The following is a 26,707-nucleotide window of genomic DNA, read 5'->3' on the forward strand; positions in this document are numbered from 1 at the left end:
TCTGAGAATCAAACGTATGGATATTTCTTGTTTTCCTTGACAGATCAAATTCTTTCAAGATGTAGGCATCTAGGTAAAGTAGAGGAGGTTGAGAAAGTTGGGTGGCTAATATTAGGTAGCTTCCCATTCCTACTGAATCTGAAATTTGTACTCTTTGAGCAATCTATTAGTGCTCAAAAGTTTTGGAATTTGGCTTACTGTTTGGTGGATACCTCAGCACTTGTGAGGCTGAGGCAGGAGGATTATAAGTTCAAGGCTAGCCAGTGGTGTGAAGCAAGACTATATCTCTAGAAAAACCATCAACAAAAAAAGTTTTGTATATTTTGAATTGCTAAGATAGTAATATCTGTGTAGAAATATTCTAAACTAAAAAAACAACAAAAACCTCTTAGTTCTTGAAACACTTCTGGTCCCAAGTGAACTAGTATATATCTTACTGTTTTATCATTACCTACGAAACATGCTATCAAGTAGACAGACTGAGTGGTTATTGGTCAGTAAGTAACACTGGAGTGCCTAAAGCGATTGGCCAGCTCATTGCAGGGTGATCGGTCACACTGATGTTTGCTCTGCTCCTAGGAAAGAAAGCTCGTACATTTGACTTGGAGGCCATGTTTGAGCAAACTCGGAGGACAGCTGTGGAAAGGAGCCGGAAAACACTTGGTAAGCAGCACAGATATTTCCCCTTCAATTGGCTTCAGTACTGTATAAACATTATATAATTATGCTGACAGTGATAAAGCAGGGGGAAAAACTTTTGTTTTTATTTACAGACACCCATCTTTCAATCAGAATTGTTGAGATTGTAATTGTTGGGTTTTTTAAAAACAGAATTTAAAGCATTTTATTTTCCTTTTTAAATATGAAAAAACTTGTGTTTTACTTGGATAAAGATGGTCTGCATACCAGAATCTTGTAAAGGTGTGTTTGATGAGGGCTGGAGAGATGGCTCAGTGCTTACGAGGACATGGGTTTGATTCCCAGAACTCACGTGGTTGCAGTGACTCCAGTCCTAGGAGATCTGGTATTCTCTATGGGTCTCTGTGGGGAGTAGGCACATGTGATGCACAGACAAAGATGAGGCAAAACATTCATAAACATAAAATGTAAACAATGACAACAGTGTGTTTTATGAACAAACAAGGATTCACTATTATAGTTTGTAGGAAGCAGAATAGCAGTTTCTTATTATCTCTTCTGCCGCCTCTATCTGACTTTCATTTTTTCTTTCCTGCTTACAGCGGAACCAGTATTTGGAAGGCTGGGCCAGAGGTGGCTGTCACCATTGCTTGTTGACCCAGACAGTATAGAACATTGTGACATACACTGAATGTGGCTGCTGCTGTTGAATCCCTGCTTTAATGAGCTGTAGGAGACACATAATGAAGCCTTATTTCCAGACTGGCTTGATGCCAGATGGTTGGCAGTTGTAGGTGCTACCTCAGGGTCTTCAGAGGACACGGGTACTGTGCTTTCCTGGGATCTAACTTAGATGTCCCTTATATTAGAGGAAGGTCTGGAGTCTGAGAAAAGCTGGATTTAAACCAGTGCTGTGATAGTACTTGTAATGTTAATTTATTTTGTCTTTTTTATTTTCTTGTTTTTTGTAGTTTTGAGACAGGATCATACAATGTAATCATGGCTGACTTGGAACTCTCTACTTAGAACAGTCTGGCCTTGATTTCTGGCAGTGTATCTCCCTCAGGCTCCTCCTAAATGCTGAGATTTAGGAATGAGCCACTCATGAGCGTCTTGACATGAGTTTTGAGACACTCAATGAGTGTCTTGAGCATACTGAAATTTCATTTTAATGACAAAGAAGAGATATGGTATCTTACCATGTTACCCTGGGTGGGCTTGAACTCATGGACCAAGTTATCCTGTCTCAGTCTCCCGAGTAGCAGGTGTTACAGGAGTGCACCACTGTGCCCAATAGTTGGTTTTGGTTTTGAAATGATGAATTATGGAGCTGGAGGGTGGCTCAGAGATTAAGGGCTCTAGTTGTTCTTCCAGAGGACCTGGGTAGAATTCCCAGCGCTTACATGATGGCTCACAGCTCTGAATTCTAGTGTCTGTGGATGTGATGTTCTCTTCTGGCTTCTGTGGACATACAGTGGAGGTACTAGAAATGCACATAGTGCAGGCAAAACACTCATACATATAAAAATAAAATGCTCAAAATGTAAAAATTATTTAGCAGAGTATTTAATATTTGGTTGGTGAACTTGAAGCTAATGCCTTTGGAAGTAAGCCTTTTTGGTCTGATAAAAGGCAGCTATGAAAAAAAAAGGCAGCTATGTATATATACATTTTTAGAGACCAACTCTCACACTGTAGTCTTGGCTGTCTTAGAACTCATTATGTAGACCAGGCTGGCCTCAAACTTAAAGAGATCCTCAGCCTTTGTTTCCTGAATGCTGGGATGAAAGGTGTGTGTCACCATGTCCATTTTTTCCCCCCAGCATTTAAAAAAATAATTATTACAGTTTATTCACTTTGTATTCCAGTATAGCCCCTTCCTCCTCCCCTCCCAATCCTGCTCTCCCTCCCTCTTCTGCGCTGCCCCTCCACCAGGCCACTGGTAGGGGAGGTCCTCCTCCCCATCCACTTTTTTTTATTACATATTTTTTTAATGATTTATTTATTTATACTTATACAGCATTCTGTCTGCATGTGTGCCTGCACACCAGAAGAGGGCACCGGATCTTACAATAAATGGTTATGAACCACCATGTGCTTGCTGGGAATTGAACTCAGGACCTTTGGACCAGTGGTCTTAACCTCTGAGCCATCTCTCCAGCTCCTTGTCTTTTGAGATAGGGTTTCTCTGTGTAGCCTTGGCTGTTTTTGTGGACTGGGCTAGCCTCGAACTCACAGAGATTTGCCTGCCTCTGCCTCCACAAGTGCTGGGATTACAGGTGAGCGCCACCTTGCCCGGCCTTTTTGTTTTTTGTGTTTTTTTTTTTTTTTTTTTTTTCTTTAAGAGAAGGTCTCACTGTGTAGTCTGAACCTTGGTATGTAGGCTAAACTGGCTTTTAACTCAGACATCCACCTCCATGTACCTTCCAAGTAGAAAAAAGGTATGTGACATGCCTGGCCGCTACTACTGCTACTACTTTAAACTTCATGATGAAAAATTTCAGAACCACAGCTGTTACCATTTAAACTGCTAGAATCCTTATGGCTAGTGTTACTTCTGTTTGCTTTTCCTCTCTGATTATTCTGAAGCAAATCTTAGCCATGTTGTATCATCAATAAATATCTTCCCCTTCCTGTTGCCTGTTCCCCTGCAGTTTATTGCACCCAGTTCCTTGCAAACGGTTAGGCAGCTCTCTACCCGTGAAAGTACCCTGTTCATTTTTTTTTTTTAAGACCACCAGGCCTTGAACTGTCAATCATCTTACTTTACTTTGAGATCATGGGGATGTACCACCAAGTTCAACAGTACATACACGTATCTGTCCACATGTAAAGCTAGACATGGTGGCATCTGTAATCCTGGTGCTCTTACTGGAAGATGGGAGATGAAGACAGGAGCATCCCTGGGATGCATGGGCCAGCTCGTCTGAAGTACTCAGTGCCACATGGTAGAGGGCAAGGACTGACACTTGAAGTCGACTTCTGACCTTCATGTGCATGGGGCCGGCTGGGAAAAAACAACACAGTATCTTCTAAAAAGATGAACTGCACTGTTTTTTTCTACTCAGTACTTGTAAAACCAGTATGTTTTTATGTGTGAGAGTTGCTCACCATAAAGCAAATAGGTAATCTCTAGGCACCAACTGAGGGTCCAGTTCAGTTTTGCTGTCGTCTGCCTAGAGATATATCACAGGGTTTCTTCAACTTCAGATCCCAGTCACAGGGCTAGAGTGTGAGCTTGTCTCTTATCCCACGTGAACAGCCGAGTGAAGGCACTCGGTGGGTTAGCTGGGTTCTTCTCTGAACCCACTCCTGTTGAGCCAGTCTAGAGTCATCAAATCCAGTACTTCCCGGAAGCTTTCATAGGATGAGGCCATCCCACTGCACTTACTTTTCCAGTGGTGGGGCTAGTTAGGGACCCTCCCTGACTTCAGGGATGCTGGTGTGGCCAGAGTGGGCCTGGTGAATAACCAAAGACAGTTCCTATTGCTCAGGAAATCGGAAGGATTTAGGAGCATTAGGACAAAGTACATGTTAGGTTGTACTCCAGTACATCTGAAACGGTCAGTTTTAATGATGAAAAAATAACCCAAAAACATGTTATCTGGGGTTTTTATTTCAAACACATAGGTGTTACTGAATTATTTGTACTATCAGTTCAAGACATATTTAGGTGTCTCATACAAAATGCTTTGAACAGCACTTGTTTTATTTCATTTATGTAGTTCCTGGCAGCATGTCAATACACATTTGAGGCGATTAAATTGAATTTAGAACTATAACAATAACATTTATTTATGCATTTATTTATATACCTATTTATTTTTGAGGCACAGTTTCATGTATCCCAGGCTGGCCTAGAAACTATATATAGCCTTGACCCTATTATCTCTACCTTTCATGTGCTGGGATTACAGAGGTATAATACTAATGCCCAGTTTAATGTGCCCAATATGCTTTGTGAAGGCTGGGTCTGTATCACCAGCCCAAATACTACTTTAAAAATAAGTAAAATCCTTCTTATTTGGAGGTGGTTTTAAATCGCCCAACCTCTTAGAGCTTGGCATTCTAGGTTGGAGAATCTAGGTTGTAAAAGTAGTTCCATATTCTACTATATGATGAAAACTGGATAGGATTTCAAAAATTTTTATCTCCATCTGGTGGTGTGCTATCATCTGCCTCAGCAAGTTCTTGGACAGGGTAAAACATTGGACATAGTACCTTGTAAAGTACTATTTACGTGTTCTTTTTAACTTTTGTAGTTTTTTTCTAAAGCATATATACATGCATACCACTTAAGAGGGGGTTTAGAAGAATTATTAGGTTTGTACATTAAATAAGTTTGTATCTTGGTATGGTGGCATACGTCTTTAATCCCAGCACTTGGGAGGCATTTCTTGAGTTTGAGACCAGCTTGGTTTACAGAGTAAGTTCCAGGACAGAGAAACCCTGTCTCAAAAAAAAAAAAAAAAAAAAAAAAAAAAAAAAAAAAAAAGGGTTGTGGAACTTTTTTGGCCTAGTGCCATATTCTCTGTTCAATTTTAACAATGGCTTCTACTAATCTGAACATGTGACTCTCTATTGAACATTTAGTTGGAAAAGAAAAGCCAAAATTATTCTTAACTTTAATATGCTGTTTGGGATAATTTGTGTACATATAGAAGCAATCACATACTGTGGGAAATTATTCATTGTAAGAGTTTTAAGAGATTATTTTTGTGTTCTAGCCTTGGCCATTAAATTATATTCAGATTATAATATTAAAGTTCATATGCAATTTCACTGACTTTTAAAAAGTTATTTGTGTGTGTGTGGTGTGAGTGTGTGTGTGTGGTGTGTGTGTGTATGGTGTGTGTGAGGGTGCGCGGTATGAAGGTATGTGTGTGTAGGGGGAGGTCAGGATGATTCGAAGGGGTCTCATGAGATGTAGGGCTTGAGCTTGGCTCAGTAGGCTCAGCAGCAGGTGCTTTTGTAAGCTGTTTGCTTGCTGGCCCTGATTTCTATATAAATGGACAAACTAATATGCATCACGATTCTTACTGCTGGTATTATAGTCTTTCCTTTGTTAACCAAGTTATACTTAGGGGAGTATGTTAGGTTTGGTGTGTGGCTGAGGATGGCCTTGAGTTCCCGATTTTTATGCCTTTACTTCCCAAATTCTAAAGTTTCTTCTGTGAATCCCCCCATTTATTTTTTTTTAATCGAATGAAGTAATAGATTTGCACAAAGTATCCGTTACTTGAAAAGTTGAAGTTTTGGTAGTTAAAAAAATAAAAGTTAACTTTTGTTTGTTTGTTTGTTTCTTGAAATGGGGACTCACTATATAATTCTGGCTGGCCTGAAACTTGCTTTGTAGACCAGGCTAGCCTTGGACTCAGAGATCCTTTGTCCTGAGCACTGGGATTAAAGGCATATACCACTAAGCCTGGCAAAAGATGAAAAGAGAATCAGATGTTTCACTAGAATGAGACAAGTAATTTGGAGGACTTAATCACTGTTGGGAAACTCTGGTAGTGGGCAGGTCTGTGTAGAAGCCCGTAGTGAAGGTCATGCTTGATAGGCCGTCTTTGAAGAGACACATGCTAACTATCATAAGGCAGGACATGGTTATTAGTTAACCTATGGCCTCTAGAAAGTCTAGTCACATCAAGGACCTAGACCTCATTTTGTTTCCGAGGCAACTAATGTTTCTATTGAGTGGTCAAGTTAATTTGTTTATGTCTTGTAGTTTTCAGCTGTGAAGTAGGATAATAATATTCACTTTTGAGATTGTTAAAAAGATTAATTTGTAGGAAAATTTTAAAAGCACCTTGCACTTGGTAAGCTCCATTTATGTATTAACTTTAATTTGTGTTAAACTAAGGCTAATGGCAACATGCTTTCAGTTCCTTGCAGAGACAGTATGGAAGACTCAATTAAAGAATGACTCATGTAAGAAAAAATTAGTATCTCTTAGGACAAGAATCCTAGCATGGTTGTATTTTGAGTCGTGGCATGAGGGCCACAAAGTTTTCCTCCTTTTCCTGCTTTGTCAGCTGTAGGGTGTTGGTTTGTCCTGAGATAACTGGATTCATGCTCCCAATTGTCAGAGGTTTTAATTGTCAAATACTGATGAGGACCTGAATGTAGGGTACTGTTCTGAGCTCCTCTGCTTCAGAGTAAAATCTGCATAGCCAGTATAGGTACAGCACACCACTTCTAAAATGGCTATTAAAGAGCAATATATTATAACTTGGAATCAAGCTCCACCCTCCTTGGCCAGGGAGGGGCCCAGCATGACCAGAAGCACAATGTTGCCTACTACCTGCAGAAGAAAGAGTGAATTTCTTAGCAAGGATAAAAGGGGAGATGGCTGGTATGTAGACAACTACTAATTCCTGCCTTTTTATACTGTCCTGATGAGGGAGAGGATATGCCTTAAAACCTCAAAGAGTGAGTTTAGAGAACAAATGTGGAAGGATTGACCAAGAGCAGGTAAGGATAGGGTTGAAGCTGCTTACTTATTAAGCTGACTACTAGGTTTCTGTTCTTTATTTTGCCTAGCCGCCTTGGGCATCAGAATATTGGCTCTTGGCCACACTAGTTCAGTGGAGAGCACAGAAAAATTAGCATTTGCCTTGCCTGTTCCTGGAGAGTTCTTATTTTCTGTATTAACATGTCTTTCAATTAGTTTCTTTTATTTTTATTTTTTGGTTTTTCAAGACAGAGTTTCTCTGTTTTTTTAGCCTTGGCTGTCCTGGAACTTACTCTGTAGACCAGGCTGGACTCAAACTCACAGAGATCCAATTGCCTCTGCCTCCCCAGTGCTGGGACTAAAGCCGTGTGCCTCCACTGCCCAGCCTTAATTAGTTTCTGTTAAATTCTTCCTGGATACCTCTTTGTTCCTTGTCTTCTATGGCCCAGCAACAAAAATGCCAAAGAGTGTAATATGGTTGTTATAAAGCCCTTTGTCACTGTTTAACTTCAGGTGTATAGTATTTAATTAAATTTTTTACTTAATTAAAATTTTTTTTTTTTTTAAGATAGGGGTCTCAATCCTGCTTCTGTCTCCCAACCACTGGAATTATAAGTGTAGGTGATAATTATCATCCTTACTATTTAAAAAATAAAGTTAGATTCTGTTAAATTATTGGGATATTAGCAAAAGAAAGCCAAACTATTCATATAATTCCCTTACTTCTCATGTGCCCTTCCCAGATGCCAAGTAAGATTAGCAGAGGAAAAAAATTCTTTTTTGGGTAAGTTTTTTTTATGTCTAAAAACCAACCAACTAACCCCTAGAGACTTATTGTAGTTGAAAATCTCTCATGATTTTGGAAGTCTGGTAAAAGGTCCAGTGTAGGGAACTCAGAAAGGAATGAGAGCTGCTTCCAGCCTAAAACACTGAGAAGGGAGTTATCCAGCATTTCACTTCTGAGTATGTTTTCCTTCCCTTGGTCTATCTTTTTACATAGTACATTGTGTTTGACATAGTGTTTGTTTAGTGTATCTATATTTGCCACTATTTTTTCACAATAGTATGTAATTCTGCTACTATCTTGTTTCATCAATATGAATGAAAACATTGTTCTAACAGTCTATTGATAATTTTCCCCTCTTGACTAGAAAATAAATGCTCATCACTGTTTTTATTGTCTGTATCTTATGCTAATATAAGGTGCTTTATATAATAATTAATAATTTTGTTCAGTTCTTTTCTCAGTGTTGGCCATTTAGATTGATAATTTCTATTCCAGTGTATAAAGATGTGATACATCATTTATTATCTTAAACCTCTATTTTAAAAAACTTTTTATTGTTTCTTTGTAAATTTCACGTTATACACCCCAATCCTACTTATCGCCCTCTTTCTTCTTACTTGCCCTCAGTTCTTGCAACCTCTCCCACAACAGAGGAAAAAAATGTCTCGTGTATCAGTGTGTGCCACTTTTGTTCATATCAGTGTACCCTTTTGTTCATACTTATTTGTTTGCAGATGTTCACTGCACTGAGTCATTGGTCTGGCATGAGGCCTCTGGCTTCTGCTGCACCGTCAATACTGGAACCTTACTGGGATTTCTCTCGCATATCTTGTTGTTGCCCTGTTTCATGGAGATCCTGTAGTTTTGGATCTGTAGCCCCCTTCATGCACTCCAGCTATACATCGATGTGGTAGATGTTAGGGTGGGCCAAGTTAAAGCTGGATAGACGTTGTTGCGTAGCTCAGGCTTACATTAAACTTGTAGCCCTGCTTCTGCCTTCTGAGTATTGGGATTATTATTGCTTGGCCAGCTCAACCATCTAAATAAAATTGATATGTATATTTATGTATATACGTGGAAGCCAGAAGGTGAAGTTAGATGTCCTTCTTCATCAATCTCCACTTCATTTATCTTCTATCTATTTGTGTATCTGTGTATGTATGTATATATGTATGTATGTATGTATCTATCTATCTATCTTGACACATGGTCTGTATTTAGCTGACCTGGTTCACGTTGTGTAAACCAGGCTGATCTTGGTATCCCTACCCCCCAAGGACTGAGGTTAAAGGTGTGTGCTGCCACAGTTGGCCCCGGAGTCTCAGTAAGGGTCTGTCACTGAACTGGAGTTGGCTGATTCAGATAGGCAGGCTGGCCAGCTAGCTCTAGGGATCAACTTGTCTTCACTTCCCCAGCTCTGAGAGACGCACTCACCTGAGCTTAGCTTAAAATCACTTAGGTGCTGGGGATTCAGACTCAGAACCTCATGCTTGTATGGCAAGCACTTTACTGACTGAGCCATCTTTCCAGCTCCTTAATTATTAAAACTTTGTTTTTTAACTTTTTTTCAAGACATAGTTTCACTGTGTAGCCTTGGCTGTCCTGGAACTCACTCTATAGACCAGGCTGGCCTTGAATTCACAGAGATCTATCTGCCTGTCTCCCTATTGTTGGAATTACAGATGTGCACCACCACCAACCAGCTTTATTAGAACTTTTAAATTGTACTTATTTGCATATTTATCTCTGGAATTAAAGATGGGTGCCACCACTAACCAGCTCCATTAAAATCATTTAATTACATCCATCCATCCATCCATTCATCTAGCTCTCTATCGATCTATGTATCTATCTATTGTCTGTTTAAGGGGGACCTGTACAAAGTTGCAATAAGAAGCAAAATACCAAATCGTTCAATTTTATGACTCAGGGGCCAAATGCTGGGGCAAAAACCTGCTAGCTCAGAGAAGCAGAGAAAGCACCCATCTGATCTTCCTACTCAGTGTCCCAGGAGGAAAAAAGCCTCTTACTCAGCTTCAGTTTTATAGGCTAGTTACACAGATGGGCTATGGCTAGAGCTATACAGGATCATCCACTTAAAAATGGGAAACAGTGAGATGGCTCAGCAGGTAAAGATGCTTATTGCCAGACCAGACCCCCTCAGGTCAAGATCCAACACCCAACTCCTACAAGTTGTCCTGACCTTTGTGCTGTTGCAAGATATTTGATCCAATTTTGAACTCTGAGACTGTCAACTATAAAAACGTGTTTCTTGTTTGGTGCTGTTCAGCCCTAGCACACACCTTTAATCCAAGAGTTTTGTGTTTATTGTAAACAGGCGATTATGGTGTGGCTCAGACCTAGCACACAGCTTCAATCCAAGAGCTTTCTGTACAGCGGATTTAATAAAGTTAACCCTAGGTCAAGAAGCAGACCAAGTAATCAGATGACAAGAATTAAGTAGAAAGGAGGGACTTCGATAGAAGAGTATTTGAGACACTGTGGAGAGGAAAGGGCTTTCTTTGGCTTTTGTTTTTTTCCTCCTGGGCAGTCAGATGAGTAGTAGTCCCGTTCCTCCTGGGTTTTCAGCTGAACTAGTAAGCTTTTGGCTTTCGGCTTACAACTTTTTCCTTCTGGGCTCTCTTCTGTTCCTCCTGGTATATGCTTAGAAGTAGGATTGTTGTCACATTATAACTGTGTTTAACTTTTCTCAGTGGCTGTGCTGTAGGCTGTTTAGTTTTTGCTGTTAGTAATAATGTAGGGGTCGCTTAAATTATTTTTATTTTTTTAATTATGTGTTTGTATGTGGTATGTGCACATGTGTGCAGGTCTCCATAGGCTAGATGTATGAGATGCCCCTGGAGCTGGCGTTACAGGCTGTTGTGTGTTGCCTGATGTGTCTGCTAGGAACCAAACACAGGCCTTTTGCCAAGAGGTCTCATTATGTAGCCCTGGCTGGAGTTCTCCCTCTGTAGATTGGGCTTGCCTGGACCAGACAGAGATCCACCTGCCTCTTCCTAGCTTTGAGGTTAGAGGTGTGTGTGCCACCACACCCAACCTTTCCTGTTGAGCCATCTCTTCAGCCCAGCTTTTTATTTTGTTGAGACAGGGCCTCAGGAAACCCAGACTGGTGACCCTGAACTCTTGCTCCCACCTTCCAAGTGTTGCCATTACAGGTGTGTGTTATCACACCTGGTTCACACTGTGCTCCCACCTCCCAGGTGTTGTGGTTACAGGTGTGTGCCATCACACCTGGTTCACGCTGTGCCAGGGACGGGACCCAGGTCTCTGTATGGTTCGGAAGGCACTCTGCCAGCTGAATTACTTCCTCAGCCACGCTATTCATATATGTGACTTTCAGCCGAATTTTGGTAAATTCTAAAGTCTAACTGTTGGAAATTATTTTACTTTTAATCTTCAGAAGCAAGAGAAAAAGAGGAAGAAATGAACAGAGAGAAAGAACTAAGAAAACAACTTGAAGATGTTGAACCAACACCAACGCCATCGAGCTCGCGTGCAGGCAGAGATCACCCGAAACCGTCCTCCAGGTGCCTGAGTTTCCAAAGGCTTCCAAACGCTCGTTCTCTAGATGTTCATAATTAGTTTACCTAAAAAAGATCACACCATTTCTCCACTTCAGGCAGTGTGTACTCCAACGTGATGAAAATGCTTTGGGATCTGAGAAAACAGTACACTTGTAAAAAACAGCAACAGCAAAATCTAGCTTTATGTCATACCCCCCCACAAAAGAAAAAAAAAAGATAAAAGAAATAGTTCTTGAACAACTATTTTGCCATTATTTATTGAGTTTTAGGAGAAAAGTGTTATAAATATACTTATTCCATGTGTTTTGTTTAAATAGAAGCCTAGGTGTTTGCTATTTTAAAATTTATGTTTTGGCTCACTGTGATGATTACATTGTATAGAGTCAGGTGTGAGTCTAAGATTTTATACTAGGGATGCTCCAGCATTTATGATTTGGTTTTCCTTTCCGTTTTCTTCACTTTGGGGGAAGAGTGTATGGTTTTGAGATGAGACTTCTCTGTTTCTAGTTTTCGAGGTAAGCATCACTGTGATAGACCTGGCACTATTTTTAGTGCACAGTTTCGGGGAGGCTATTCTAGAGATCAAATAAGGGCTTGTGCATGCCAGATGAGTGTTCTACTTCTGAGCTATATTCTCAACTCTTGGATTCTGGAGACAGATTGGCCAGGAACTTATGATCTCTCTGCCTCTTCTTCCTGAGTACTGCAAATATGGGCATGTGCTGTCATTCCTAGTATGCACATAACAGTAAATTGCTTCTTATAATGTGAATTCATTTCTGATCATTCTGCTCTTATTGTTTTGTTTTTCAAGATAGGATTTGAAATAAATATATGTTGTTTTTTGAGACAGGGTCTATCTACATAGCCCTGGCTGTCCTGGAACATTATATAGACCAGACTGGCATTGAAGTCACAAAGATCTGCTTGCTTCTGCCTCCTGAGTGCTGGGATTAAAGGTGTAACCCCCTCCCCCCCCAGCTATTATATTTTCTTAAATAACTACTAGGTCATTATTATTATTATTTTGCCTTTGTGCTGTGTTGAGTGTCAGCATCATATCCCATATAAATAATGGTTTCTAAAAAGTCTGGAATGTTACTGAAATTCAATTTAGAAAACGATAATCACCGAACACTTCCATGTTTATTGGCTTTAAAGAAATGGTATATTGGCCAAATGTGGCAGTGCACAGATTTAATCCTAGCACTTGGAAGGTGGAAGCAGGTGGATCTTTGTGAGTTGCAGGCCAACTAGGACTATGGAGTAAGATCCTTTCTCAAAAACAAAACAAAGGAAAATGTATGTGACCCTGCCATTGGTGGCACATGCAAACATATGAAGTAGAGGCAGGAAGCTCAGGAGCTCAATGGCTATATGACATCCTTTTTAATCCAAAAACCAAAACCAAACTAAAAAATCATGGACATGAATGACAGGTATCATTAAAACTACGAAATATCTTATCACTTTAGTTAGGAGAGGAATGTCATGTACTTAACATTTGATCTGTAAGGTGGAAACTGCCGGGTCATTTGCCTTTCCTTTTAAGAAATTACAGGCTGAGTGTGGGGAAGCATACCTTCAGTGCCAGCACTTGGGAAGCAGGTGGATCTCTGAGTTTGAGGCCAGCCTAGTCTACAGAGAAAATTCTAGGGTATCCAGGGCTACACAGAGAAACCCTGTCTTGAAAAACAAAATAACAACAACAAAATCACAGTAAAAGTGGTGAATTTTGCTTATGACCTAAGTTAAAGTTGTATTGTAGACCTCGGTTAATGTTCAGTTACAGATGTCTGTTTATAAACAGTCTGCTGGGGAAACAGGGAGGACTTGGCCCTCAGCTGTTTTCCTACCCAGTCTGTACTGTGCGTCAGTCTTCAGCTCCTGCTCTGGCACCACACCGAGTCAAGGGGTACGTTAAACATGGAATTCTGCTTTCTCTCATACTTTTAAAATTATAATTTAAATGTAATTTATGGGCTTTGTTTTCAAAATACTGAAAAATGTTATATTTTAAAAAATAATTTATTTGGCTTGAGGATATTAGAAGTAAAAAGCTAGAAATGGAGTTAGGAGCTAATTTTAGGCTTAGATAATGAACCGTGAAGTTAGCATGGATCAACTTAGTTCCCAGTTTAATGCTTACTTTTGAACAAGTTAGCACAGTGAAAGCAGAGCTGCTCAGGATCAACATTGTAGTTTAACATTCTCACTGGCCAGATAATTTTGTATTCAAAAGACTGACTTTTCATATAGCTGAGAATTTGGACTTTAATTATAAGGCAGAGGATTTGGCAGTGTACATTACTGAGTATAAAGTTACTCAGTTATTGAGCTGTTTATTTATTATTTATTGGACATCCTCTGTGGGAGTGAGGTACAGAGCTCTGTTCTCATTATGCTCACATTGGAGGAGGAGCATTAAGGAAGATACCATACCATGAACAGTTAAATGGCCAGTCACATACAATAATTCAGCATTATATAATGATGGAAAACAAAGGAAAGTTGTTAAGGTTAATGGTGATGGGTGGGCTGTGTGAAAGCTCAGAAAGGTGTGCTCCAAAGCCTCTGAGTTGGTGAGAACTGTTCAACAGAGCAAAGACCCTCATGGTGAACCCATCTTACTCTGCTCACTTAGAAAAAAAGGCCCATGGTGCTGCCATTGCATATTTCATTTTTTTGGAGGAGTTCCTTGCTCTTTATGTAAAGATGACATGAATGTTAGAAGGTATTCCTTTTAGTGGTAAACCTAGATGGAAACAAACATTCCATTTGTTGAGTGAACAAATACCATTTAGGGGCCTTTGAAGAGCAATGGACACAATAGAAATGTCTGCTTTCATGGAACTTACTAGAGGGGGATGTCAGTGATACTTTAACCTTACGTGGTATTTGAAAGATTTAGACAGTTATGAATGCTCAACACTGTGGAGAGAGATAGAAGTGGATCAGATGGTTGTGGCCTTCATAATGTCTGTAGATATTTGATAGAGATCTTAGTGAGAATATGTAATAGTGAGAATAGTTTCAGATGTGTGAAAGTCCTGGAGTAGGTATGATAAGACCCAGAGCAAGGTGGTTTTAGACTCTAAGAAGGCTGTATATAGTGCTTTAACAACTTGTAACTCTGGGATTAGCATTGAAAAATATTTTGTGTTTTAGAATTTGTGCCCCAGAGTTCTAGAATAATGCTTTACTTGCTCCTTCGGTGAACAGTGATTGGACTAAGTGCAGTTAGGCATTGATTACCTCAGTGGTTTTCATGATTGTGTGTGTGTGTGTGTGTGTGTGTGTGTAGTTTTTCTTCCACATTCTGCTGTTCTCCTGTCTTCTTATAATGACTTCATGAAGCTCTAAGGGAGAGTTGCTATGATCCTTTTATATTTGACTTATTGCTTGAGTGAGATAACCGGAAGAAGGTTTTTTTAAAAAAATATTTTCTTGACATAATTTTTTGCTTTTTTTTAAAAAATTATTTTTATTGTTTAAACTGTCTTACTCTGTAGCCCTGGCTAACTGGGAACTCACCATGTAGACTAGGCTGGCCTCAAACTCAGGGAGCTGCCTATCTCTGCTTTCTGAGTGCTGGGATTAAAGGTGTGAAGCAGCATGCCAGGCAAGATAAGTATTTAAACAATGCATTTATTCACATAATGTTTGAACTGCAAGTGTAATGTTATTTGAGAAATTATTTATTATAGGAGAGGTGGGATTTCCTGAGAACTTAGTGCTGTCTCCAGAGATACTCTCAAGAGGTGAAGGGTCTGCATCAGCAGAAGCAAAGAGTATCTGTTTCTGTGTTTTCAGGGACACAAGCAGCAGTGACAGTGAAGACAGTTCTGATTCATCTGATGATGAGTTAATTGGCCCTCCTTTACCCCCTAAAACGGTAGGAGAACCAGTTAATACTGTGGATGAAGATATCCTTGGCCCTTTACCTCCACCTCTGTGTGAAGAAGGCGAGGAAGATGATGATGATGAATTAGAGGATGAAGGAGAAGAAGAAGTAAGTACTCAGAGGATATGTATGAATTTAGAGCAGTTATATCTTTAAAGTAGTATAGAGAACAGTTTCCTGCCAAACTGCATTAGCCACCACAGGGTGATTATAAAAATCAGACTTGGACTAGCGAGATGGCTTAGCCGGTAAAGGGGCTTGCCTTTAAGCCTCATGACCTGAGTTCCATCCCTAGGACTACATGGTGGAAAGTAGAGAACTGGTCTCTCTACATGTAGACACGACATACAAAGAGATGTGATAAGTTTTTTCTTTCTTTTTTTAAAAGCAGATTTATCTTTATTTCATTTTGTGGTGCTAGATATTGAACCCAGGGTCTTTATATGGTAACTAGGCTCTCTACCACTGAGGTAGGTCTCCAGCCCTTAGATGATTTTATTACTGTTTTCAAGTTCTTGCCTGAAAGTACATTGTCTTACCTGTGTCATTTCCAGTATCATTCTCCTGATACATCATTCAAGAATAGTGACTGTAATGAAAGGCAGAAGAGTACAAATGTAGCAGATTTTGGTAAATCGGTATTACAGCATAAAATGATAGGCCTACATACAGATGTATCAGTAATCACAGTAATGTAAACAGTCTAATGTTGACAGGCATAACACCAAGAGTCTCAGAATTAGAGAAGTGAGAAAGGCTCTGTGATTCTATTGTATTATTGGTGGTATATCTAAAATATAATTACAATGAAAGGTTAAAAGTAAAGAAATGCAGAAGAATATAGCAGAAACATACTAAGCAAATTAGATGATTAATGTCACAAAATTGACATCAAATAATCTTTAGTCATTATTATTAGTGGTAATAGTGACATCACTCTTCAGGAAAAATTGATAGTCCCTAATCCTTGTGCATGTGAGGTCTTTCCAGGTATGTAAAGTTAACCCTGACAGAATTATGAGGGGCAATGGACAAATATACAATCATAATGAGAAATTCAGATATTGTTAGGACATTAGTAACAAGTATAAGTTTGAATAATACAACTAAGCAGACTTGATCTGTTGAACACGTGTCATATCCTCGTCTAGCATTTTCTTCTTAAGCATGCATAGGCAGTCAGAACCTGCAGCAAATACCTAGGCTATAAAGTGCTATGGAAACACAAACTTCTATGGAACCAAGATGAAGAGGTGTTAAGTTATGGAGTACTGGGACATGTAAGAATGGTTTTTGTAATGCATTAAATGTTTGTATTTAGTCAGAATTAGTTTTTAAAAAATATTTACTTATTTATTTATTAATTTATACAACACAATGGTAATTTATATAATACAATGGAAATTTAATTATTAATTTATACAATACAATGGAAATTTATACAATACAATGGAAAAAAGATAGCGTATTCAACAAATGGTGCTGGTTTAACTGGATGTCTACATGTAGAAAATTGCAAATAGATCCATACTTATCACCCTGCACAAAACTAAAGTCCAAGTGGATCAAAGACCTCAACATAAAACCAGACACACTAAACCTGTTAGAAGAAAAACTGGGGAAGAGCCTTGAATTCTTTGGCACAGGAGACAACTTCCTGAACAGAACATCAACAGCAAAGCTCTAAGATCAACAATCAATAAATGGGACCTCATGAAACTGAAAAGCTTCTATAAAGCAAAGGACACTCATCAGAACAAAAGGCAGCCTACAGACTGGAAAAGGATCTTCACCAACCCTATATCTGACAGAGGGCTAATATCCAGAATATACAAAGAATTTAAGAAGTTGAACACCAACAAACCAAGTAATCCAATTAAAAAATGGGGAACAGAGCTAAATAGAGAATTCTCAATAGAGGACTATTGAGAAACACTGAAAGAAATGCTCAAGGTCCTTAGTCATCAGGGAGATGCAAATCAAAACAACCCTTAGGTTTCACCTTACACCCATCAGAATGGCTAAGATCAAGAACTCAAGTGACAACATATGCTGGAGAGGATGTGGAGAAAGGGGAACCCTCCTCCATTGCTGGTGGGAATATAAACTTGTACAACCACTTTGGAAATCAATCTGGTGCTTTCTCAGACAATTAGGACTAGTGCTACCTCAAGATCCAGCTATACCTCTCCTAGGCATAAATCCAAAACATGCTCCAACTATACAAGGACATTTGTTCAACCATGTTCGTAGCAGTTCTATTTGTAATAGCCAGAAGCTGGAAGCAACCTAGATGTCCGTCAAAGGAGGAATGGATACAGAAATTGTGGTACATTTACTCAATGGAATACTTACTACTCAGCAATTAAAAACAAGGAAATCATGAAATTTGAAGGCAAATGGTGGGATCTAGAGAAGGTCATCTTGAGTGAGGTAACCCAGAAGCAGAAAGACACACATGGTATATATTCACTTATAAGTGGATACTAGACATATATCATAAGATTAACATACTAAAATATATAGTCCTAAAGAAGCTAAACAACAAGGAAGACCCTAGGGAAGATGTTCAATCCTCATTCAGAAGGACAAACGTGATAGACAGGAGCAGGAGAAGACAGGGAACAGGACAGGAGCCTACCAGAGACAGCCTCTGAAAGACTACTGATTGAGTTATTGAAACAGAGGCTGAGACTCATAGCCAAACCTTGGGCAGAGTGCAGGGAATCTTATGAAAGAAGGGGGAGACCTGGAGAGCACAGGAGCTCCAAAAGGAGAACAACAGAACCAAAAAACCTGGTCCCTGGGGACTCTGCAGAGATGATACCCCAACCAAGGATAATGCATGGAGAGGAACTAAAACTTCGCTCAGACGTAGCCCATAGACTCTGTCTCCAAGGGGACTAGTAAGGGGAGCAGAGGCTTTGTCTGGCATGAGGTCAGTGGCTAGCTCTCTGATCACCTTCTCCTGGGCGGTGCAGCCTTGCCAGGCCACGAGGAAAACTGTGCAACCAGTTTTCCTGATGAAACCTGATAGGCTAGGGTCAAATGTAAGGGGAGGAAGACTTCCCCTATCAGTGGACTAGGGGAGACGCATAGGAGGGAAAGAGGGAGGGAGGGTGAGATTGAGAGGAGATGAGGGAGGGGGCCAAACCCGGGATACAAATTTGAATAAATTGTAATAAATGGTAATAATAAAGAAAAAGTTAAAATTTTATTATTTATTAATTTATACAGTATTGTGCCTGCATGTATGCCTACATGCCAGAAAAGGCCACCAGATCTCAAAATGGTTATGAGTCACCATGTGGTTGCTGGAAATTGATCTCAGGACCTTTGGAAGAGCAGACAGTGCTCTTAACCCCTGAGCCACCTCTCCAGCCCCCTTGGTCAGAATTCTTATGCTGAAGCTCCGACCTCTAGGGTGGCTGTATTTGGTAGTGGGGTTTTGAGGAAGTGACTCAGGTTAAAATGGATCAAAGAGCCCATAGAAATTACGTTCTTCAATGAAGAGACATTAAGCTCTGTGGGATGGTACAGGTCTGTATCCTAGTCCTCAGGAAATTAAGGCAGAAGAATGACAAGTTCAGGGCCATCTTGGGTTACATAGATCCTGACAAGACACTAGATAGTGTATGCTTATCTCTTTAGTTTCCTCCCAAGGCCGGAAGAAACAGCTATTTGAGGATATAGCAGGTCAGTCAGAAACCAAATTTGTCATCCCCTTGATTATAGTCTTCTAACACCCAGAACTATGAGAAAATACATTTCTGTTGTTACCTCGTCTGGTATTTTATTATGACTGATTGAGATGATTATTAGGGTCCTGCAAGGCTGAGAAAAGGAGGAAAAGGATATTACAGATACATACATGAAATAGTACGCAAGTACAGATATGATGGTGAAATGTCATGTGACCAACACATAGGACAACATTTTTATGGTAGTCAAAGATGAGGTTGATTAGAACAAATCCAGAAAGCATGAAGAAATGTGGTCAGGGTGAGCAGAGTTTGATTGAGCCCTGTATCCCTTGTATTCTTGTATGGCTACAATTTTTAGGGTGTGGTCTAGGGTAAGTTATATTCTAGCAAGAATGATTGGAAGTAACAAAGGCACAGGGCCCAATACTAGACAAAGGGGAAAATCAGCTTGTCTGGCAGAGTCTTCAGAAGGAAGAACAGGCCTTTGACTCGGAACTGATGTGTGAATAAACCCAAATTGTAGCTGTGCTGGAAAGTCAAAGTGCAGCTAAGTTAAGGGCTTCAAAAAGTCCATTGTAAGCTTAAACTGTTCATAGCTATTTTATAAATGTATGAAATTATGTGGCAGTCAAAGCAAGATTGTTAGTGATGTATGACAGCTGGATTTTTAAAAGAGCACCCTTAATGATAATGCAAAGCATATTAAGATGATTAGAGACTTATGTGGAATCCTCTGAGAGGAGACGGAATGGGATTGGGGGATTCCTTTTATCTGTTTTATTTCCTTCTTTCTCTTTTTCATTCATAGCACAGAACCTCTGAAAGTCTATAGGGGTTGCGGTGGATGAACAATTAGCTTGAAGACTTTGTAATGGGAATGTAACCTTGCAGTGGCTCTCTTAGAGTATCAGAAATTGTGTTAACATCAAATGAAGGCTTCCAGTTTTCAGATTGATATAGTTTCATATTTGACGAGTGGAAATATGCTGTGTTTAAGGTTCTAAGTGAGCACATAACTTTCCTGTATTCTTGTTAATTCAGATATCTGAGATGACAGCTTCTTAGGATAATAATAGAAATGGAGCCGTAGCCAAAAGAATTCTAATTATCTCTTAAGCACAAATATTATATAGATATAGATGGATAATTTCACATTTATATTACAGATAATTTGTGTAGCAGTCTTTGTTTGAGACAAGGTTTCTCTGTATAGCTCTGGCTGTCCTGAGAATTCTCTCTGTAGACCAGGTGGGCCTCAACTCTGAGATCTGCCTGCCTCTGCCTGCTGAGTGCTGGGATTAAAGTGCTCTACCATACCTGTCTTTGTTTAAATTTTATTTATTTATTATTTCTACAGCATTCTGCCTGCATGTGTGCTTGAGAACCAGAAGAGAGCACCAGCTCTCATTGTAGATGGTTATAAGCCACCATGTAGTTGCTGGGAATTGAACTCAGAACCTTTGGAAGAACAGCCAGTGTTCTTAACCTCTGAGCCACCTCTCCAGCCCCATACCTGGCTTGTGTAGCAGTATTTAGCCTCTACTTCAATACTAAACTCAAATATTTCAGGTAATTTTATCAGGAAACTGTTTTAAGGTAATAATCAGCAAAACTATAAGAAATTGTTTGTTTTATTATTGTTTGTTTTTTCGAGACAGGGTTTCTCTGTGTAGCCCTGGCTGTCCTGAAACTCTCTCTGTAGACCAGGCTAGCCTCAAACTTCTGCTTCTGCCTCTTGGGTCCTGGGATTAAAGGCATCTATCACCACTACCCAGCAAGAAATTGTGTTACCAGGATGCTGTCTACATTTTATAATTGAGGTATTCCATTTGAGCATGCTTTAGTGCCTTTGAGTTCCTACTTTTGTCTCTCTTGTTTTTCCTCAATCTTTTGAATCTTCTTTTCCTCCTTTTTTGTTTTTAGTTGTTTCCTCTTTTATTTACTCTTGGTCCTAAGCTTATGAGCACACTAAAATCTTTTTGTAGTCTGCTTTTTTTCTCCACATTATTCTTTAATCATCTTCTCTATTACCAAATATTTCAGAAGCAGTAAATGTTTCCATCTTTGCTGTTCATCTCTAAGTCCGTGCTGTCAGCTTCCACCTTGTCACTAAGACTCCTTACAGGGATGGATGACACTCTAAGTATCCAAATCCAGCTTGATGTGGTGGCATAATTTCAGCACTCTGGAAACTTCAATAGGAGGATTGCTTTGAGTCTGAAGCCAGCCTGGCCGACAGGGCATTCCAGTCCAGCCAAGAAAACAAATGAACAACAAAACAAAACGTAATTAAAAGGGGAAAAATGTCTAAATCCAAAGGTCTTTTCTCAGGTCTCTGTCTACCACTTCTGCAATATGGAACATGTTTGGCCTATGCCTGCAAACTCTTCCTTCTTTTTCTTTGAGCTCTTGGTTTGCTACGTGTCCCTTGACTATTTACTCAGGAGATACATTCTTTGAACACCTGCTACGAGGCAGGGTCTTTCTAGGGGACACACAGGGCTCAAAGCAGACAAACTCCAGTGGTATTTACATTCTGCTGCTACTTCACATTTTTTTGCATTATCTGGTCATGGGCATTTTCTGAGGACCTCTAATTGCCTCCCTTATTACTTGGTCTTTGGGTAGTTTCCTACAACTTCCTGCCCTCGTAACTACTCTTCACTCCTGGCAGCTAGTGAGTGGTATTGTATAGTCTAGCTTAAGATCTAATTTCTGACTTCTCAAGAAACTTGTTCATATTTAAGCTCTAGGCTCCATATTCTAAATTCAGCACATAAGAGATCAAATGCTGTTTCTCTCTTGTAGACTCCTCTTAGCTGGACCACTTATTCCACTAGCCTGATTCTGGGTTGCCTAGCAGCCTCTGAGCTAATCATAATCACCTGCCGCTGCAAGGTTTGTACCAGGCATCCCCCAAATGTGTGCTGGATATAAAGGATGAGCCCGTGCCCGTCACTGCTCTCTCTCTCTCTCTCTCTCTCTCTCTCTCTCTCTCTCTCTCATTCCCTCCATTTCTCTTCCTTTCTCTGTCTCTCTGTCTCTTTCTCCCTGCTCCCCTCCCACTTTCCACAATAAATCTCTTTTATACCAGATCTTTTCTGTGGCATTCCTTATATACTATAACGTTGGTGCCACTGTACTCTCTCTCCTCAGTTTCTCTCCCCCTTTCTCTCTTCCTTCCCTCTTTCCACTATAAACTTTCTTCCTTATAACCAAATAGGTTGTGTCAGTATGAACCCTTATTATAACATCCTTGCTGCAGGATCATCTGTTTTAGTACTTTCTCGCTTTAAACTCCCTTTAGTACAAATCATGCCCCAGCGAAAGTACTTGCTCCCTAGGACAGGGGCAGGGTGGTGTGCTTCATCTGCGGATTTTCAAATGTACCTTAAGCGTGTGCGGCTCAGAAATCTTCAGATCACTGCTTTATTTTATAGAAAGAGTCAAGTTCAGAGATGTAGAGCAGATGGAAAGACACACTGGGACAACGTGGAATAGAATAACTCTTAGGTACTATTGATTAATTTTATTTCTTACTTGATTCCAAAATGATTTGATATAGTAGTATAAGAAAGTACAAACTCGGGGCTGGAGAGATGGCTCAGTGTTTGAGGGCACTGACTGCCCTTTCAAAGGACCTGGGTTCAAATTGCAGTACTCACATGGGAGCTCACAACTCTCTGTAACTCCAAGATCTGATACCTTCACACAGACATGCATACAGGCAAAATACCAAAGCACGTAAAATGAAAATAAATAAAGTTAAAAAAGAAAAACACAAACTCAGAAGAATGAAGATAAAATTAATACAGAATATGGGAAACCAAGTTGTGCCCTTGGGGTGAGGTAGAAGGGTGGGGGGGTCACCAAATTTTTGCCATCATCGACACCCTCCCCCTTTATAAAAAAAGGTTTGTCCAGGGGCTAGAGAGGTGACTTAGCAGTTAGGAGCACTTGCTGTTCTTCTAGAGGACCTTGATTTGATTTCCAGCGCTCAGATGGCATCTTAAGCCATCTGTAGTTCTAGTTCCAAGCGATTTGATGACCTCTGGCCTCCACAGTCCCAGCACTTGGAGGTGGAGGCAGGAAGAGCAGTAGCTTTAAGTCTAGTGAGTTCCGGGCCACACAGGCTGTATACTAAGACCTTATCTCTAAAACGCAGTATGCGGTGTACACATGTGCATGCATGTACACACACGCACACTCGCACAGGAACAAAAAAACCAAAACAACACAGTGCTGTATGGATATTCTCTTTAAAATTAAGATGGACATGTTAACTACTATGTTACTGTTTGCTGTTCTAGACATTTTTTGCTAGTTAGACAAAGCTGGAATGATCAACCCTACATTGAAGTCAGATTATTAATCAATATTAGTTTTTTTCTTAAACCAAAGGGACTAATTCACCTACCCAGATTACTTCATTTTGCTTGAATAACATGTAGTTCACAGACTTAAAAAAATCAGACATTCTCCTATATATGGGATACACACACACACACACACACACACACACATATCTGTTTGTGTGTGTTCTGATATATAAGAATAGTACCTGACAGTAGTAAATCTAGCCTTTGATGTATTTGAATATGAAGGAAAATATGAGACTTTTCAGCGCATAAAAGAAAGACAGTACAGTCACTGAACATTCCTCTATTTTCTTTTTTCTTCACAGAGATGAACTGATTAGCTCTTTTACTTGCTTACTTTTGTCTAGCCATTACATGATAGATTTGCTCTTTACACCCGGGCTGCACTTGATATTTAACATTACCGGGTCCCTTGAAGCTTGTCTGTGGCAAGTAGCCCACCTATTTTACTAGTCAGTACATTGTTGCCTCAGAAAACGCCAAGTAACAGTGGCTTAACAAAGATAGGAATCTTCTTTCCCCATGAGTCAGGCATTAAATCAGTTTGTAGGTTCTGTATATCACAGATAATTACTTTTTTTCCCTTTAAATTCTGTTATCATTGTTTGAGCTGTAAGATGGATGTTCAAGCTATAGTCATACTTTTTGTAGACCTGTCAGCAGGCAGACAGAAGAGATAAAAAGGCTACTTACTTATTTTGAACCTAACTCTTTCATTTGAGAAGTATGGTATTTATTTTTGGAAACCAAGATTCCAGCTAAAATTTAATGCTTCTTATATAACGAATGGATAACAGTGGGTAAGCAGTGATCTGTCCCCCAAGCATGTATCTATACTCCATGTTGGATTCTTGGTTATTGTAGTTGCAAATCTTATCTTGTTTTTCATAATGTATACTGTGTTTATGTCTATGTGTAATATGCTTATTTGATGTCATTCATGCTTTTTGCACATAAGCTACTTTCTCCAAAGGAAGAAAAGACTGTATATACAAAAACAATGCGTCATTCAGTATTAAAAATGAATGCAAAGACAGCTGCTTTGGGGCTACAGCTCAGTTAGAGTGGTTGCCTAGCATGAATTTGATCTGGAGTTTCCCTCACTCTCTCTCTTTTTCTCACTCTGTGCTAGTAGGGTCATGAGTTTGAGGCAAACTTGAGCAAAATAGTAAGATTCTGTCTTAAACAAAAGTACAGAAAACAGTTTGTGCTTTCTAAAGCAATCTTCACTTTCTTAAGTTTGGTTTCTGTGCCAGCATGCAAGAATTTAATGTGAATTCTCTCATGTCTGTCTGGTTTGCTGTTTGATTATTCAGAAGTGAAGTCTTTGCAGTTCTTTGAATTGAGGGAGCAGTCTATACAACTAGGCTTAGTGAAATTACTTTTGTGAAGGTAATTAGATATGTGTCTAGTTCATTTGCAAAGTCAATGAAATGCTTCTTTGGGAAATGAAGGCAGAGATTGCTTTGTTTGTTGTATTTGTCATACAGAAGCATTTCCAGTAAGAGGTCTCAGTAGAGAATGCGTATTTTAAGTGCTTCCTTTAGCTAAAGTGATAAATCAATGAAACATGTTATAGAAGCAAATAACTTCGCTTCAGTTGCATTTGATTAGCCTTTTTAAAGGAGGTTTTATGGTGGCCCCATTGTTTCTACAACTAACATGCAACTCAGTCCTCAACTCTTTTTTATGGACATGTCTAAATCTTCCATCAGCATAGGCTAAACTAGAACCCCTGAATGACAGGCGTCGCTGCCTTTTGCCTATTGAACCTCTCTGACAAAGGAGCCTGCCAGTTTTCAGCTGTTCCCAGTACAACCCCCCGTGCTCCTTTTCCATCCGGTGCGTTCATTAACCTGCGTTCAGTCTTGCCTTCCCCTTTGGGCTGGCTGGTTTTCTGTCAAGTTGACACAAGCTAGAGTCATCGGAGAAGAGGTAGCTGTGGGTGAGTCTGGGTGTATGCAAGTGTGGAGGGGATTTTAGAGATTGATATGGGAGGGCCCAGCCCATTTTGAGTGGGGTCAAATGAATTGAATGTTTTTTTGTTTTTATATTAAAATATAATTTTATGACATTTGAGCATTTTTTAAAAATCATGTCTCCAAATGGAAGTAGAGATTGAAGGGACTCTAGCCAGCCTTGAACATGGCAAACATGGCCCTGGCAGGCCTTGCTCTTCTTCCCTGGTTTTCTGCCTTGCTAAAAAACCGTTAGATCACATTCCTAAAGTTAGCGACCAAGGTCCGGTCCCTTATTTTGGCCACTTCCTTCTCCTGAGGCTGATTATCTATCAAGGTCCAGCTGTCAAAGTATTGAAGTTCAGCAATCAAAAGCCCCCTTTGGCTCACATAATTAACAAGCCCAATTAAAATTAAATACCTCATCCTAACGGGGGGTTTCCCTCTATTTTATGGGCCACACCTGTCTCCTTTCTATCCAAAGGCAGACCTTTCTTCTTCCACACCTAGACACACCCCTCCCCTCTCCCTTGCTCCTTCTCACTTCTCCTTCTTCCTCTATCTCTTGCCTTTGTCTCTTCTCTGTTCTTTAAGTGAACATGTTTCTTTAGGAACCAGGATGTCTGCCTTCTTTAAATGTACAGTTATGTAGTAGTTAATGATTGTAAGGTAGAGTGAGGAGAAATAAGCCATGTTCCTGCGTCCTTCTAGTCTCTGCACTTTGTAAAGTGGGTTTAGAAAAGCACCGGAGCACATAGTGCTTAGGACACTATACACTGTACTACTAAACTGTCTTTTTCTTAAATTTTTTTATTTCATTTATATGAATGCTTTGTTTTCACACACACCAGAAGAGGAAATCAGATTCCATTAGAGATGATTGTGAGCTACCATGTGGTTGTTGGGAGTTGAACTGAGGACCTCTGGAAGAGCAGTCAGTGCTCTTAACTGCCGAGCCATCTCTCCAGCCCTAAACTGTCATTTTATTACCTTTTTTTTTTTTGTTGTTGTTGTTCAGCATCTTGCTATATAGCCCACACTGCCCTGGAATTTTTAAAAGCTCCTGCCCCTTCCACAGCTTTGAACCCTGGTGGCTGGCTTTCCCTGCCTTTGCAGTGCTGGTGATTGAACTCAGGGCCTTTGAATGAACTGAAGAAATGACTGTTCATGGTATGGTTAAGGGGAAGGTTTTTCTCGTTGATGTGAGGGAGGGAACACCAGAAGCATCTGGAGGCCAGCATGAGCTTTGGTATGCTAATGGGCACCACAGGTAACCATATGTCCTTGTTGCTGGAGGTGAGGGGAATGACTTCTCTTGGTAGATGAGAGCCAGTTTC

At 39.9% G+C, this 26,707-nt stretch overlaps 1 protein-coding gene across 3 annotated transcripts in view; it reads left to right on the forward strand.

Moving 5' to 3' along the window:
• The window catches only part of Wdr70 (WD repeat domain 70), a 218,935-nt gene that overhangs the window by 3,202 nt on the left and 189,026 nt on the right, over positions 1 to 26,707 (forward strand). The window contains exons 3-5 of one of the 3 annotated variants that reach the window (XM_060380497.1): positions 580 to 663; positions 11,302 to 11,428; positions 15,239 to 15,437. In XM_060380497.1, coding sequence (XP_060236480.1) covers positions 580 to 663; positions 11,302 to 11,428; positions 15,239 to 15,437 — 410 coding nt within the window. Of the gene's footprint in view, positions 1 to 579; positions 664 to 1,241; positions 5,422 to 11,301; positions 11,429 to 15,238; positions 15,438 to 26,707 lie in introns of those variants that run through there. The other 2 variants (XM_060380498.1, XM_060380499.1) reach the window with 2 other exon arrangements.

The sequence above is a fragment of the Meriones unguiculatus genome, chromosome 3 (genome assembly GCF_030254825.1).
Source record: "Meriones unguiculatus strain TT.TT164.6M chromosome 3, Bangor_MerUng_6.1, whole genome shotgun sequence".
Lineage (NCBI taxonomy): Eukaryota > Metazoa > Chordata > Mammalia > Rodentia > Muridae > Meriones > Meriones unguiculatus.